The sequence below is a fragment of the Bombus vosnesenskii genome, unplaced genomic scaffold (genome assembly GCF_011952255.1).
Source record: "Bombus vosnesenskii isolate JDL3184/JDL3185 unplaced genomic scaffold, Bvos_JDL3184-5_v1.1 scf7180000013308, whole genome shotgun sequence".
NCBI lineage: Eukaryota > Metazoa > Arthropoda > Insecta > Hymenoptera > Apidae > Bombus > Bombus vosnesenskii.
In genome coordinates this window covers 1434540-1449875 of record NW_022882957.1, presented here as the reverse complement: position 1 = coordinate 1449875, position 15336 = coordinate 1434540, and the positions used below count along the sequence as shown (strand labels likewise).

Below are 15336 nucleotides of genomic sequence, written 5' to 3'. Positions count from 1 at the left end.
TCGTTGATCGTTAATAGTTTAATAAACCTTTTTTGTTGAACATCAAGAATATTTCCTGTGGGCATTTTCACCCTAACTTTCCACCTTGAGCGTTAATTCATTCAAGGTTCGCGATATCGACCGATCGGTTGGACCTGACCGGCCGCCCTTTAGTTGATAACTCGCAACAACCTAGTTTGGGGGCGTTCAATTCTTATCTTGTCTACCAATTTTTCCTATCAATTAGCAACTCATCCGCACATTCAGTCTTCTAAGGTGTTCTTTTTGAAATATATAGCTATATTTAAGCGTTAAAAACCTGCATCAAATTCTATTTAACTATACTTATTATTTTAATCGAGATGGGGAATTCGGGTGATTCGTGGCGTCGATACTAATCCAGACGAGAATTTACGACTCTTCCGCGAACACAGTCGAATACTTACCAAGATTGTGGCCTTCGCAAGTCAATTGAATGAATCGAAATAGGGCGCACGTAAATTCAGCATCGTGCATATTCTTCTCTCCAGCAGCTCCTTCAGAGCCGACTCCAAGACCTTCTGCTTTCGTGTTCCTCTCGAACGCATCCAAATCCAATACGCTACAGGAATTCATGAGACCAGCAATCGAAGTGAAGAAGCCTACATCCTTCTTTTCCTTCAGGTGGTTCAGCATTCCTCGTTGAATTTCTATGTTACCACCTCGCAGGATAGAGATTCCCAATTCCAAAGTCTTCATTACCATTTCACTAGGGACACCTTTGCACGCAGAGATATGAAGCAGAACCATCTCTGCTACGCCACGATTGGCGAGACGCGTTTGGTGGAAAAGAAGTTTCTGCTTCTCCATTTCTTGTTCCTAGATAATGATCGAGATTGAATTGAGAATGAATTTTAAAGTTAAAACTGTTTTAAAGTTTTTGATGGTTTGTTTCTTTATTTAGCTGTTTATATTTTCTTCGTTCTTACCATAAGTTTGTGCATCGGTCGCTTTAGGGAGAGCATTAAAGAAAGCATCATAGAATTCGTTAATGAAGTGACAATGCTTATGATATTGGATGACAGGAGAATCATTGTCGAAAAGGAACGTAATAGACATATGTGGGAACAAAATTGATTTTGTACAGAGTGATCAGGAAATAATCTACTGTTGATGCAAGCGTATTTACAAACTTGTGTATGTGTATGTTTCAATAGGAATAATTATTTAAATTAGGTTAACTAGATCCTACAATGAAATTTTGAGCAATTGATTGACATTACATTTAGCAATGATAATATCGGACTTTTTAACGAACGAGCGTACGTATAGAAGCAATTGAATTTCCGCAAACGATTACTTGTCCTTACCATAAGTGGCTTATAGCCCCGCTTCTACAAGGTCAGTACGCGAGAAAAAGATACGAAATTGTTAATAATTTTCAAACACATTGGACAATCTCCCATGTTTGTATTTTTCATAAAAGAATGTTCAGTAGTTCAAAGAGTTTTGTTAGTAGAAATTTTTGTTTTTTTAATGTTTCAACGAATATTAGAGGAAGTACTTACATGGATCGAGGCGCCACCTTCTTCTTCGCCTCCTCCTCCACCCTCGTCTTCGCCTTCCTCTTCCTCTTCGCCACAAGATTTTGATATAATTTGCGCGTAACTCATGTACAAGGGATCTTCTTGAAGCGCGCCAGATCGCTCGGTCATAGCGCCACGACAGAATGTTGTTACCAATTGCGTAAGCGGGTCTGGTTTTCCTTCGTCCTCGTCTTTGTCCATTTTCTTCAGTTCCGCGTCCTCGAAAGATTGCTTTCAAGAAAAGAAATAGAAACAAAATATGAATAACGATAGCTCTTAAACGGGGTAACTTTCAAACTTTTGCCAATGCACATAAAACTGTCTCACTTCTCAATCGTATCATATTTTTGGAGATTTGACATTACATATGATGTATGTGCATATATTTTTTAATTTGAATTGCATGTGATTAACCACCGATACTTTAGACAGATTCATTCACAAAATGTTCACTCCTCAGTTCAGTATTATTCTTCGTCCACGTGAATTCTCATTTTCACAGTGAATAAAACGATAATTATGGAAGAAAATATTTCTTCACGAAACATGTTCTTACCGTAAGGTCTTCAATCATCACTTCTTGGCCAACATTCTCATCCTGCAACCAGAGCTCGTAGTATGTCCGCGCGAAGATATTTATAGCCCGATGCCTGAAATAATATGTGAAATAATTATCATTTATCAAAACTCGAGGAGCCATTAAACGTTCATTTTACCTTCGTAATTTGTAAAGTGGCTCACTACGCAGACATGCAATCGCTGCCCTTTTCCTTGCTGCGCACAGCACACGTTTCCATCCATCCCGAGATGGTGGAGGTTTCGTTGCCTTTTAGCAGCATGCACACACAACTACAGTTGTTAGATCACTAACAAACAATTACAGGGGTCATTGTTGATGGTTAATATTATTTTTTGCTACTCTTACGATTAGACAAGCTTTCGTGGAAAACAACAAAAAATAACTGAAATTTTGGTTACTGGTTTACTTGGCGATAGCGCACTAAAGGTATAATATTTGAAACTCAAGTCGAAACAAACGTCACGCAACAAAAGTATGGGGATTAAATAATATATTGATTATCCTAATTTTATTTTACTTGATTGCTTTTTATTATTGTCAGCGAAATAAACACAAGTGTCACGGTACACAGGTAACGCGAATCAAACCAAAAGAGGATACCTGGGCAGGGAATGTAGGGAAGTTTGACGGAAACAAGCGATCACTGCTCGTTTACGTTGTATCGACACCACGGATCGATATTGACCCTTGCTCTGCTGTTGCGGATGATCTATCTACTCAAGAACACAAAATTACTAAATAAATCGAACACATCTTTCGAACGAAGAAGCTTCGCGTATCTGAGAAACAACTATTGTAGAATATTCAGCAGACAATGGTTACGTAATACTTGAAAATGATTCTTCACTAACCATATGTAAACCGTAAAGAACTTTGGCCATGTCTGTGATCCTTGCAACCACGTCCTCTAGCTGTTGTGCTTTCACTGGTTCCATGGAATCCTTCTTCTGACCTAGTTTGGAGTACAGATAATGTTGCCAGGACATTTCATCAGCTGGGTCGATTTTATCTGGCAAAGTGAGTTGCGTCTTCGCGAATTCCGAGATCTCGTATTCCGGCATCTTCTTTAGGAATCTGTCCTTGCAGTGTTGCACTAATTCTTGTTCGCGACCAGCAAATAAGTTCAGACCAACTGGAAGCAACCTCTTCAAACAGGCTACCATTAGGGAAGCCTGCACTTCTTTGTCTTTGTCTCTTTTCTTGTCACGATGCTTCTTCTTTTTCTGTTGGGTAATGGATTATAAAGTTAATTTTTTTTATTAATTTTGTTATTTTTTGTGCAATTTTTATGTCGTATTAACTACTATTATTATCAGTTATGTGCATTATTAATCCTCTGTAGGCAATCGTTCACACCACGTGTTTAAAGCTAATTTCTATTTTTTCTGAAAAATTTGACTTATTTGGCTAGAACAGTATAAAGATTAGGCATGGCAAAATATGCTTACCCATAAAGAATTAGTTATAATTTCCGTGGACCATAGTTTTTATTAATTACAATTACCATTTACTATATCGCTATAATAGTGATTTATGATCGTTTAAAGTCACTATACCAACCTTGCCTCCTCCGGAAGGTGCTGTTCCATCCGAAATAGTAGTAGGTCTTCTGGTCGCTGTCGGCATAATGAGCACCATATTATCGATCTCATTAGCCGATATGAAGTTTTGTTCTTCTCTCAAGAAGTACTGAGACTTGGACCAAATATTAAATATCGCTGCTACGTGATTATAAAGATCCTCTGCTTCTGGAATGTTATTCCTCAGCCAATGATTCCTTTGCAAATCAACGTACTTAATCAAAAGAGGATAGAACGAGTAAATATCGCGAACCAGAAGTTGCCAGTCTTCTTGAATCTGTGCTTCGATTTGTGACGTGTCATCCGTGGATGATTTAATAAAACCACGAAGAGATTCTTCTTTATGGAACATAGTGTCTGTACGTTTTCTGACACGCTCGGCAAGTGGTAAGAATGGATCCTTCAACAACTCTTCTGATGAATTTATAATGATCTGCTGAGTATAAGCAGCGATACGAGTCATCCAAGGAGCATTTTCGTTACCGATGTTCTTTTTAATCAACTTTAATACGTTCTTCAGCAGTTGATTCATGTGATCGCTGGTAACCATGCTGACGTACGTTCCTTCTGTCGGGTTTACATTGTCTGGGCCTTGAGACCACCAGAAAGGCAGATAGGAGCAAAGCAGAGGAAGAATAATGTCAACTACGTGGGGAAGATCGTTGTAGGTTTTCTCAGACTCGACGAATTGATCGACTTCCGTCAAGATCGTCTCTAGGGTGGGCATACTCGATTCCATCTTCATCATGATATCTTGTGCTTCCAAGGAATGGTCGGCTATACGATTCAAAAGGGAATACTGATTGTGCTTGTTTAAATGTGGCTCCAGGAAGGCCACAGGGAAACAACTAGAAAAGGCACCTAGACAGGAACCTAAGCTGGGCTTGTGACGCTCGATTTCTGTCTTCAAATATTTTCTGTCGTGTGTTAGAGAGGCATCTACACCGAGAGTGTATAAAGACGCCAGCATTTTGTAGGATGCCACCTGAATTTCGTCCACTGTGAACATAATATGTGAACATAATAATATTCGTTAAATAGTTAATAATATATCTCGCTATGTTCTATCGATATCACTAGATTATGGATGTTTGTGCGAAATTATATCTTTATAAATATGATTTAAAAAACGACAGGCAGATAGAAAATTATTTTACCCGCTAAATGTTACAACGAACATTATATTTTGAATATTTTTGCATATTATATGCATTCTGTGCATGGCTGAACTTTCAAGTTTCCCATAAATGCACAAACCTCCGCAGTCTGGATATCATAAACATTCACTCGATTCACGATCGCGTATCATTCGTAATTTCACACATATATTAAAAAGCTTAGAAGAATTTTATTTGAATTCTACTTACATAGCAAATCGCTACCATACTCGCAGGCAGCCAAATGATCGAACATGGCTGTGAGCACTGGCAAAACCACGCTATTGATATACGACAAGGATGTAGAAGTTTTCAAATGTGTTCCTCTCAGATGACTGTATTTGCCCTCTTGAAGATTAAGAATCGTGTGTCCTAAATCATCTGCAGTGTTGTTGAAGAACGTTAACATAGACGTTCTGATAAACTCAGGACAATTCTTCACTAAACTCTTCGCGTCTATGCCTTTGACTAGTACTTGAAGACAGCGGACGGTGATCCTAACATCCGGCCCGAAAGCAGCCAATCTAGATCTCAATAAACTGGCCAATTTGCAAAATAGAGCTGCTACCATCTCCTTCTCTTTCAAGGACGCAGCTCCGACATTGTTGGTAGCCGTTGCCACAGCGATGAAATAGTTTTTGTGTGTGCTAAAATATTTTTCCATCAGTGGCAGGACAACTTTGCTGAAGAATTTGATGTCTCTTGTGGACGTTTTAAAGCTATTTCTACGACTGAACGTGTCGGACGGTTTCAGCAATTTCATGTTGATAGTGGCTTTGTCCAAGTAGGCTATCAACTTTTCAAGTAACGAGTAGGCGAATCGTAATTCCACCGAGGCTCCAGCCGTCGCAACTTCTGATTCCCCGCCTCTATTTGGTTTATGAAGCTTGTAACCCTGATATTGCAGGTACTTGAGGAATTCTTGGGAACGTTCGCGATCCTTTCGTTTCTCCTTGTCGGTCAAAAGATCATACGGAACTAGTTGAGGATGAATACCACCTCCTGTGAAGGACATAAATTAATATTTATATATTGATGTTAAATAAATGAGTTATTAATAGCAATATCTTGAGACAAATATTTGTGGTTTATTAATAAATTATTTAATAATTTATTTCGATTCCTCATCGATACGAACCACAAGTAATGAGTTCTTCCTTCTTCTTCTTCGCCCAAATATCGTGCGCATTATCCGCGAGACGCTCTGCCATGTTTTGCATTTCTCTGCTCAGAGTCAAATTAGTCATGTCAACTGGATGAGGATTATAATTAAATGGACTCGCTGAATCAGCCTGAAATATTATTTTTTATTCGTAATATATAATTCAGTTTGTGTATCGATAAAGATATATGTAAATAGAATTTTCACTCACTTGACTTTTCGATGATCTTCTCATGGAACTACGATTGGTAGATGGTACATCTACCTCTGCATGTTCAACGCTCCATCCTATGGCCAATAAAGCTTTTAAACTCTCTCTGACTGGCTCTTTGTATCGTTCTCTTTCGTAATCGTTCAACGTGTTGTACGGCTTCAGCCTGGGATGAGTCTTGTTCACTTCAGACCACTGTTCGCCGTAGGTCCAACCGTTTTCTAATTTCCGACTGGCCCAAGCGTCGTGGTAATGCTCGGAGAACTTTTGCACTATCTGATTGAGGTCGTTATTGAGGACCACACTGTCGAATGTTAAAACAATATCAGTACTATATAATTTAGAATTTTCATTCGCCGGTTTTATCGAAATAAGGTTTTCTTAAATGACTGTACGCTAATTATTCATTCACATTTTTATAAAGAAAAATATAATACCTAGAGGTATTGATTGGCTGAGGATTATAAGGTCCATCAGGCGACTGTGCAGATGCAGATTTACTTCCGTACCACTCGTCATCGTAATTTTTGGACAACGAATAATCAGGCGGTAACGCGCAACCAATAGCTGTGAGACAAGGTAGAGCTTTTCCAAACAGTTCTGGATCGTAGTCCATCTTGGATAACGAATCAAAAATGTTGCTGAAGAGAACCATAGTGAGGCGTTTCTCTTCATCGCTCGATGCACCGTATGCGCCTTGTCCACCGGTCGATCCGTAATATTTCGCGCAACGATCGTAGTGAAGGGTCAGCAACTGTTATAAAATTATGAATACCTTCAATAGCACAAAATATATTAAATAATTCAAAGTACAATAAAACTCCATTTATCGCGAATACGTCGAGAAACAAACAATTTATGTAACGGTTGTTCATCAATTCTCTTCGCTACCAATTATTTTTGATTTACATAATAATAGCTCACATTGAAATTGGGGGATTTAATTGACAAAAGTTCGATTAATCAGGCGCTAACTAAAATTTCGTTTCAATAAATGGAGTTCAGATAAATGAAATTCAGGTATATTTCATTTATATTCGTCATATTTTATACTCTACAATATTTTTCAATATTTCATAGAATTTATTTTACCCTTAGAGCAACTGTCGTATATTCTGATAGCTTGGACACGTCTACGGTCAGCTTTCGAAGCAGTTTCAGCAACATGCTGGGTTGCATTTGGCTAAAAAGAAAAATACGTTAAACACATATCATAAAGAAGTAAAAGCGTGAGGGCACTGAATACTATAAGCTCCTTTACCCTTATAGTGTAATTATTGTGACTACAATCGTAGGCGAGAATTAGCAATTTAGAATAATATTGTTGAAACTTACGAGACATTTAACTCGTGGACGTCTCTTGTTAAGCAACAAAACGATTCCGTTAATCATTTCAATTGTATTTTGGAAAAAGGTCGCGCTTACCTGGTCAATGCCACGAGGAAATCCGATACTGCTTCACGTTGACCCTTAGTGAGCATTCTGTTCTTGCTCAATCGATATACGGTGTGCAACGTAGCATCCAGTAAGCTGGCATAGTTATCCGCCTCGTTGTAGAATTTCGAATGCTTGATCAACAAAGGTAGAATACTGTTTCCAATGTAACGATTCATCGCTAACGCCATGTCTGATTCGTATCCATCGTTCTAAAATGATAATTGAAATTAAAAGAGGAAACAAAACGATTCGACGTTCGAATAATTGGTCACGAATGAATTGACATCGAGTCTGTGTTATATTTACCCTATCCAACATAGTGGCGGCTCTGAGATCGGGCAAAAACGCTTCCTCGAGTATCTTAAAGAACAATTCTCTGGTTTCGATTCCGTAAACGCGCTCCAAAAACAGAACGATGCTCTGTTTATGTCCAGGAATCAAACCAGACGGCATATCGCTTTTTGGTTTCTCTTCGCCTGCCGCGGGATTCAATAACGTGAACCTCAAAGACAGGACACCTTGTAGATCATCGAGTGGAACCAGAGATCGAAGAATAGCCCTCGCTCGAAGAGACTCGTTCTTCCCTGGAAAACATGCTCCGATGTAACCTCCTTCACAAATTAGCGATTAGCAAAGAAAAGAAAGCTTTGATTTCGTATATATTACCGACAGATTCTGTAGAAGCCTCTGTTGCTCGTCAAAAAATAAACACTGTTATTAGATAAATAAGTTTGAAAGTTGCGAGGGATAGAGGAGCTCGTGCATAAATTAGGCCGCAGGTTCTTAACCATTTCATAAATACGTACTATCCAAAGCAAAGTTACAGAATTTCAGTACCACTAAAAAAGAAAAAAAAAAAAAAAAGAAATGTCTTGCATGTAGAAATTTAAGATTTGACCCTCGTGTTCAGTTAATCTTCGATTTCGGTAGGAAGCTGTTCTACATATTTGGCTAGCCTCTAATTATTTAAATACGAAGCGACCACAGATTAACATTGAAACTGAACTTCTGAATGATATCACTTTTATATTGTATATTGTAGAAATGCATAAATTATTATTGTAGTACTGGTTGAGAACCGTTGGATCGACTATAAGCTTGGAAATGAAAGTAAAATCGCGACAATCTATCGAAATAAATAATGAAGTGGTTATCGACTAATGATACTTACGAAGGTTCTGTGTATTGCGTAACCCACGGGAAGGGGAATTCAACTTTTACTTACCTTGTTCGATAACAGAAGAATCTGGAGCGCAGCGGCCTAATAGGTCCACCAAGGTACAGTAAAAGTTCAAGATCGCAGCTCCTGTATCGATATAGTCTTCGTCGTCGTCTGATTCCGGAAGCGGATGTTCGAATTGCATGAGCGCCGTTGTACCTTCTGCTTCGTCGTGCACTTTCCTTCGATCAGCGATTCGTTCGGACATCTTGTTGGCGTCTATGATAGCTCTTAATAGACCCTCACCCTCGCCACGAAGCGCTGGTCCCAGACATTCCGGTCTTCTGATCAACAAACGGATCACCAAGTTTGCATTTTCCTCGACGCTTTCACCTAGAAGGAATTATATCGAATTATTTTTTCAATGCGACATAACACGACTTCTTTGATATAAAATAAGTATCCCAAGACGAATTAAAGACTAACCATTAACCCAAACGCAGAACCTCAAAAAGTCCAAATATCTTTCGCCTTCCACCGGATCCCATCCCAGATCGGGATAACCTTTTTCAACTAATTCCGAATTCGATTGCAAACCACAACGGGATAGATATATGGCAATTTTTTCAAGATAATGTTCTCTGAGAGCCAGAGCCAGTTCCGTGTTTTCCATGAGGGAAGAATAAGCCACGTCCAATGGCGTGGAACCTCTTAAAGATGGTCTCGATAACAAGATATTACTATTCTCCAGTAAAAAGTCAAAGTGATCGAACATAGCCTTCTGATTCTGTCTGGAGGTTCGACAAAAGTAGCACAGGAATCTACAGCATGCTACCACCATTTCGTGAGAAGTATCCTTCTCCTTGGAAACTGGTTCTCCTTCGGTAGTTTGGGGCTGAGTTTGAGCGTCCGATTGCGCCTGTGCACGTCTGCCTAGCGTGTTCATCATGATCGCCATAACGTTCTCGTGAATTCTAAGCACTCTGATTAAATCTGGATGCTGGAAGAACGTATGATTGTTGACTAATTTCCAGAGTCGTTCACGAACGAGCTCTTCTTCCTCTTGAGACATTTGTACAGGCAGTAAGGCGCGAATTTGGCTCAAACCGACCCACATCAAAGCAACGTCGTCCTTTGTCTTGCTGTTGGTCACGTAGGTTTTTTCTAGAGCTCGAATTAACTCGCCCACCGTGTCATACTGGCGAACCAGTAAACTGAACATTTCTCGAACCAACTTCGGAGTCTCGATTTGCGATTCCTCGGCCCAGCTGACGATGGTTTTTATCAGAACTTTACGGAACACCTCTGTAACAAATATCAAAAGAAGTGTCACCATTTAATATTTAAATATGTTTAAAAAAATGTAATAGCAAAAGACAGGAGCAAAAAGAATCGAGAAGCTAAATACTGTGATCGATATTGTGATACAATTCCAACCTTCTGGAGTCTTTCTCTCGGGTTCAGGTTCAGGTTTAGGTTCCTCTTCGAGTTCTTTCACTGCGTTGATAAAGTTGAATAGCTTCTTAATGGCGCCAGGTTTCTGAACTGCGTCTTCTGCCTCCTCCACGGCGTCCGCAGCTTCCTGCAGGGCGTGCAAGGACACGTAGGACATGAGACTGTTGTGGAATTCATTCATCCGATTTATCAGATCTTCTCCGCAAGGACTATTCTCAGGGTCATCCACGAATTCCATATTCTTGAAACTTAAGATCGCATTCATCTGTTCACGAGGTGGACATCGAAATTCTCTTGTCTTCTTCGCTGCTACTGCCGATGGTAAGTCAGATTGTTTGATTTCGATGTAACGCCGAAGCTGATCGGACTGAAGATCACCGACGAAGTCGTGGCTAAATGCGATAATGGACTCGACGCGATGTCGAAGCTGGATGTCGTTTAGATGATGAAGAAGATAGCACATCTGTAGTTTCGCACCTTCGGCCATTTTCATGTGAAGCAGTCCCTTCTTGTGCTCGTCTTTTCCTTCTGTAAATTGATTTTTACATTACATTTCGTCTTTAGAAGATAAAATTTTACTTCTATTAAAAATATAGTTGGCCAGAGAATCATTGAAATATCATAAAATATTTGAAAAATTATTATTTGGATGCTGTATCATCTTATTTGCCTGGATATTATCTTGAAGTAATTACGGTATTAGTTTATTTGATCTTTCAAATGATTTTTCTTCGAAATATGTTATTAAGCCATCAAATACTCGAAATGATCTGTTATCTCAAATCTTTGCTTTCATCTTCGTTTCAAATAAAATTTGCCTAAGTTTGAAATATATTTTACCTTTGTCAAACGTCGGATCCCAAGTCTCAGGATGAATCATAATCAGAAGCTTCATAACGTCTTCGTTCCTGAGCATTCCGACCAAGAGCAACCTGTCTACTAGTTTCAAAAGTGGCCTGTAATAAATAAAAATCATGTAAATAAGAGGCACAAGAATGGATCTGAATCTGCGGCAGCAAGCAAGTTATCCTGAAAGCATTTTCTTTCTTCGTATCGTCGACGTAGATATTAAATATGCAGAATAGCCCAGGCGTGCACGTATTCATTTGGCTACATACAGGAAAAGATTCTCATTGCTGCCACCAATGGGGTCCCGATTGTGAACTTGATTGACCTCAACGGCCTCGTTCAGTGCAGTCATCACGTAGTCCCGCACTACATCCAGAGGGAAGTACGGACTGTAGAGGCTCCTTATGTTCTCGATCGTTTGATCGCTGGAAGGAATATCCCTTGATGTCGCCTATTAGTCATGGGGTTCACATCTAATTTTGAATTGAATGTACCTACCTGATGTCTGTCATTTTCATTTGAGGACGAACCGACTCGGTTTCTAGATACCTGAGACTGTGCTTCATTTCTTCGTTTTCGTATAAATCCTTCAGTTCTTGGCCTATGAAACGTATAAACTTATTGTTAGATATCTATAAAGTTACCTATATTGGCTACAGAAAATATTTCCACGTGGTTGCATTCATTATAGCATTCACAAACTAATTAATTACAAGTAAATATATTAAAGTACAAGTTTATCGAATGTCGTGTTATTTAGTAGCATTTTTACATCACTAAAAATGGAATATAGGACGTGACAAAAGAAATAAGTTCATTGGAAAATATACAATGAGAGATATGGAATATAGAGATGTGTAAATAATTTTTTGTAACCACTGTATCTATGAATAGATCTCTTGTTTCAAGAGATGTTACTTTGAAAAAGTTTCTTTACCTAAAGGAATTATGTATTCATTTTTGCACACTTCCATCGTAGTCGCGTGTGACTCGAGATGCAAGGCGATCAGCAAGTCGTAGAATCCTTGTCGTAGGGGCCCGGACATGTATTCCGCTCGAATTGCGTACAATAATTGTTTTTGATCGACGTGCTGGCATAGAGCGTGTGCTGCTCTGTAATTCGACTGATAACATAGAGCTGCGTACAGTGTCAGAGTGTGCGCATGGAAGCTGTAACAATTATATAGATAAATGTTAATTCTTCGAATAAATAGAAGAAAGTCTAATTCTCACTTGGCGGAGGCTCATATTTGTCATAGAATATTTGTTTCATGACAATAACCTGAAGGTCCAGACAAAAAAATTTTTACCCTTATATGTCAATGAAATTCCTTTAAAAAATAAAATTGTACGTAATTCGGTAAAATAACAACACATATACAATACTGCCCATATGTTTGATCGATTTATAGTAATAGTATTTAAAATAGATCGAAGTATAGTTAGAAGCAACATTCGCTTGCTTTTTATAGAGTCACTTTATGAAATCGAATTTTGTAATTGAAATATATCTAATCAAAAAGTTAGTAAATGACCGAATTCCAAATGACAGCATACAGGATGCAATCGATATTTGTATAAATCAAATCCAGCCTCTGCCTTCTGAGAATTAACATCGCACTTCCAAAATTTACCTAAGTAACTTATCCATCTCGATAAGCTCCAATATATCGATACATCTATCCTCTTCAGGGATATGCAAAGCCAACATTGATATGGCATCCTCGCACAGCATGGACCAACCTCTGATATCAGACAGTTTCAAGGCATGAACCTGAAGCGATTGATTTGGTACTCTTGCCCATTGGTGAGGTTTCAGACATTGAACCTTCAATCTAGGTGGGAACTGTGGTATCACATGACGTTCTGAGTTTTGTAACACAGCAGCGGATAATGGTAACGTTGTGGAGGTTCTTCCAAGTTCAATCTGAAGTATTTCCTTGCTGGTAGCTTCTACGAAGATGGCAGGGAATAATTTCGTATCGGGTTCCATCTTGAATTTGTGGCTAGTTTCCTTTCCCTCGCAAGTGAAGGACACCCAACCGGTTGCGGTATCCACGAAACATCCAACGAACATTCCTTGAGAAGCTCCCTTGCCGGATGCGTCTTGCGTTACTTCGTTGTAAAGCTCATCCGCTCTTACCATATAGCAGCTCTGTCTATCAACCCTGCAATAAATTGCTCCATTTAAGAGAACAATTTAAAATACGTTATCTTGTAAAGTAAGTTGATTCATTCGTTGACATACATGCATAGAGTTACGCTTAGAGTTTTGCTAGTACGCCATGAAATTAATAAAATTTTAATAGAATCGATCAAATTGATAGCGTGTTTGCATAAACATCATCGTACATAACGAAACTAATCGACATTTATTTCTTATAGAAAGTTGGAAATACGCATTTTTCGTGTCTGATAGGAAATCTTAATGATAAATTTATCTTTTACGTTGTTGATTTTCAATTTTTCGTCATTTCATTACACTGTCATAGTGCTAATTTGATGAGTCTTGTTTGAATATATATATATAATAGAAGAGAAATTGAACTTACTGTTCTATAGGACGATCATAGTCATCGGTAATAACTACAGAGCCCTTCCTCACGCGAGACAGATTAAAGTCTTTAGTATGCAAATGATACTGGGATGTGACCCAGCCAACATAAACGTGCGTTGGATCCTGTCCAGGAAAGATTCTCACTCCGTAGAAGTATTCGTTCATCAATTTCAAGCATTCTGCATCGAATATCTCATTTCCGATTGCCTCGACGCCGCTTCCACTCAGAGCAGACGTAGACATTGCTTTTGGTGCGTTGCGTTCTGGGATCTGAGGTGGCACTACTTTCAAGTCCGTCTATAGAAAGAATTTGTCATTTATTTCGTGGCGCTTGAACGAAGATGGCAATAGAATCATAGCAGCAGGTAGTTGGACGAATGGACAAACAAATAAATAAATAAATAAATGGTTTTACGTTTGATATGCGAATTTGGGGAGGCCGGTTACTTGCTTTGTTCATCGATTGAGTCTTGGTGCTCTTATCAGAAATGTCTGAACGTACTGGTGGCTCGGGCGTTTTCGATTTCGCGTCCGGAGACTTCGCTTTGCGAGAGAAGAATCTGCGAAACACATTGGAAATTTATTGTTTCTTCTTTATGTGTTTATTCGTGTTCTTCACATGGCAAAGACGCAAAAGGAATTTCACATGTGCAAATATTTAGATATGGAAGATTTATCAATTTAACTTACGGGGCATCCTCCATTTCTTTGCTAAGTTTGCTAGGAACATTAGAATATCAAAATCTATTTTCCCGAGAAGAACTGATTTAAAATATGTGTTTATACTAACCGGAACGGAGAGCGCCCGCGTTTCTTCTTATCGTCCTTGATGTCGCCGTTCATATCGCCGTATCCATTCATGTCAACCTCGCTAATTGCGTTATCCATGTTTCCGACCCGTGACCCATAGAGGGAACCCTTTCTTGGAGGTCTCAACGGCTTGTTTCTTTGCATGGGAAGCGGTGACTCCTTCATCATTTCGTCGGCTTCCACTGCATCCTCCGAATAGTTTCTTTGTAATCCTGGAACAAACAAGGTTTTCGTTGAAGACGCTCAGAAGTTTGAATTGGACAAATTATTCGTGTATTTATAAAAAATATAATGAACAGGCACCTCGAAGCAAACAAGTTTTTGCCATTAAACATTATCAGCGAGTGTTACGTTTTGGATATTTTGTATGTTTTTGCGTATTTACATTTCTGATAAACGCAACTTATTAATCGTAGAAAATCTTACCTTTAATGTCGCTCATACTAAATCCAGACCTCATGATCTGCTCTATTTGAGCAGAAGGCGCTGCCTGTTGAGCCTGCTCCACTTGTTCAGACAATAGTCTATTCTGTCGCATTTTGATTTCCTGCCATCTCCTTAGTTTCTCACTTTCCGAAATAAACGTCGATTGGCAAATAACCGGTAAAGATAATCGCAGGAACTCCCAGTTTGCCTTTTCCATAGTTTCGAACGTGTTATGAGAGATCTTTAAACATGGTGGAGTATCGGAACCCGCTGGAATCCTGGCTACATCTATCCTCGTGTCAGCCATATCGTCCGTGTTCTCGAAAATTGGTTGATCCTTGGTGTACCAATACGTAACTGGACGATTCATGTTCCTGGTATATCGAACACGATTCTAGACATTTTACTT

The 15336-nt window shown here is 39.0% G+C and overlaps 1 protein-coding gene across 11 annotated transcripts in view; it reads right to left on the bottom strand.

Annotated features, from left to right (window-relative positions):
- Positions 1 to 375: 375 nt before the first annotated feature.
- Positions 376 to 15336, bottom strand: part of LOC117234761 (ryanodine receptor) — a 33911-nt gene continuing 18950 nt past the window's right edge. For 2 of the 11 annotated variants that reach the window (XM_033496267.1, XM_033496270.1), the window contains exons 20-45: positions 14928 to 15301; positions 14482 to 14713; positions 14382 to 14411; positions 14107 to 14251; positions 13687 to 13988; positions 12769 to 13302; positions 12072 to 12304; positions 11633 to 11735; positions 11404 to 11559; positions 11126 to 11241; positions 10268 to 10813; positions 9317 to 10135; positions 8897 to 9223; positions 7978 to 8255; positions 7660 to 7880; positions 7327 to 7417; positions 6672 to 6988; positions 6235 to 6538; positions 6000 to 6153; positions 5072 to 5863; positions 3685 to 4703; positions 2976 to 3347; positions 2725 to 2837; positions 2101 to 2194; positions 1527 to 1775; positions 376 to 837 (exon numbers count right to left, since the gene is read on the bottom strand). In XM_033496267.1, the coding sequence (XP_033352158.1) occupies positions 391 to 837; positions 1527 to 1775; positions 2101 to 2194; positions 2725 to 2837; positions 2976 to 3347; positions 3685 to 4703; positions 5072 to 5863; positions 6000 to 6153; positions 6235 to 6538; positions 6672 to 6988; positions 7327 to 7417; positions 7660 to 7880; positions 7978 to 8255; positions 8897 to 9223; positions 9317 to 10135; positions 10268 to 10813; positions 11126 to 11241; positions 11404 to 11559; positions 11633 to 11735; positions 12072 to 12304; positions 12769 to 13302; positions 13687 to 13988; positions 14107 to 14251; positions 14382 to 14411; positions 14482 to 14713; positions 14928 to 15301 (8368 nt within the window). In that variant the 3' untranslated portion in view covers positions 376 to 390. Of the gene's footprint in view, positions 838 to 947; positions 969 to 1328; positions 1353 to 1526; positions 1776 to 2100; positions 2195 to 2724; positions 2838 to 2975; positions 3348 to 3684; positions 4704 to 5071; positions 5864 to 5999; positions 6154 to 6234; positions 6539 to 6671; positions 6989 to 7326; positions 7418 to 7569; positions 7594 to 7659; positions 7881 to 7977; positions 8256 to 8337; positions 8359 to 8896; positions 9224 to 9316; positions 10136 to 10267; positions 10814 to 11125; positions 11242 to 11403; positions 11575 to 11632; positions 11736 to 12071; positions 12305 to 12768; positions 13303 to 13686; positions 13989 to 14106; positions 14252 to 14381; positions 14412 to 14481; positions 14714 to 14927; positions 15302 to 15336 lie in introns of all 11 variants that reach the window. The other 9 variants (XM_033496268.1, XM_033496269.1, XM_033496261.1 and 6 more) reach the window with 8 other exon arrangements.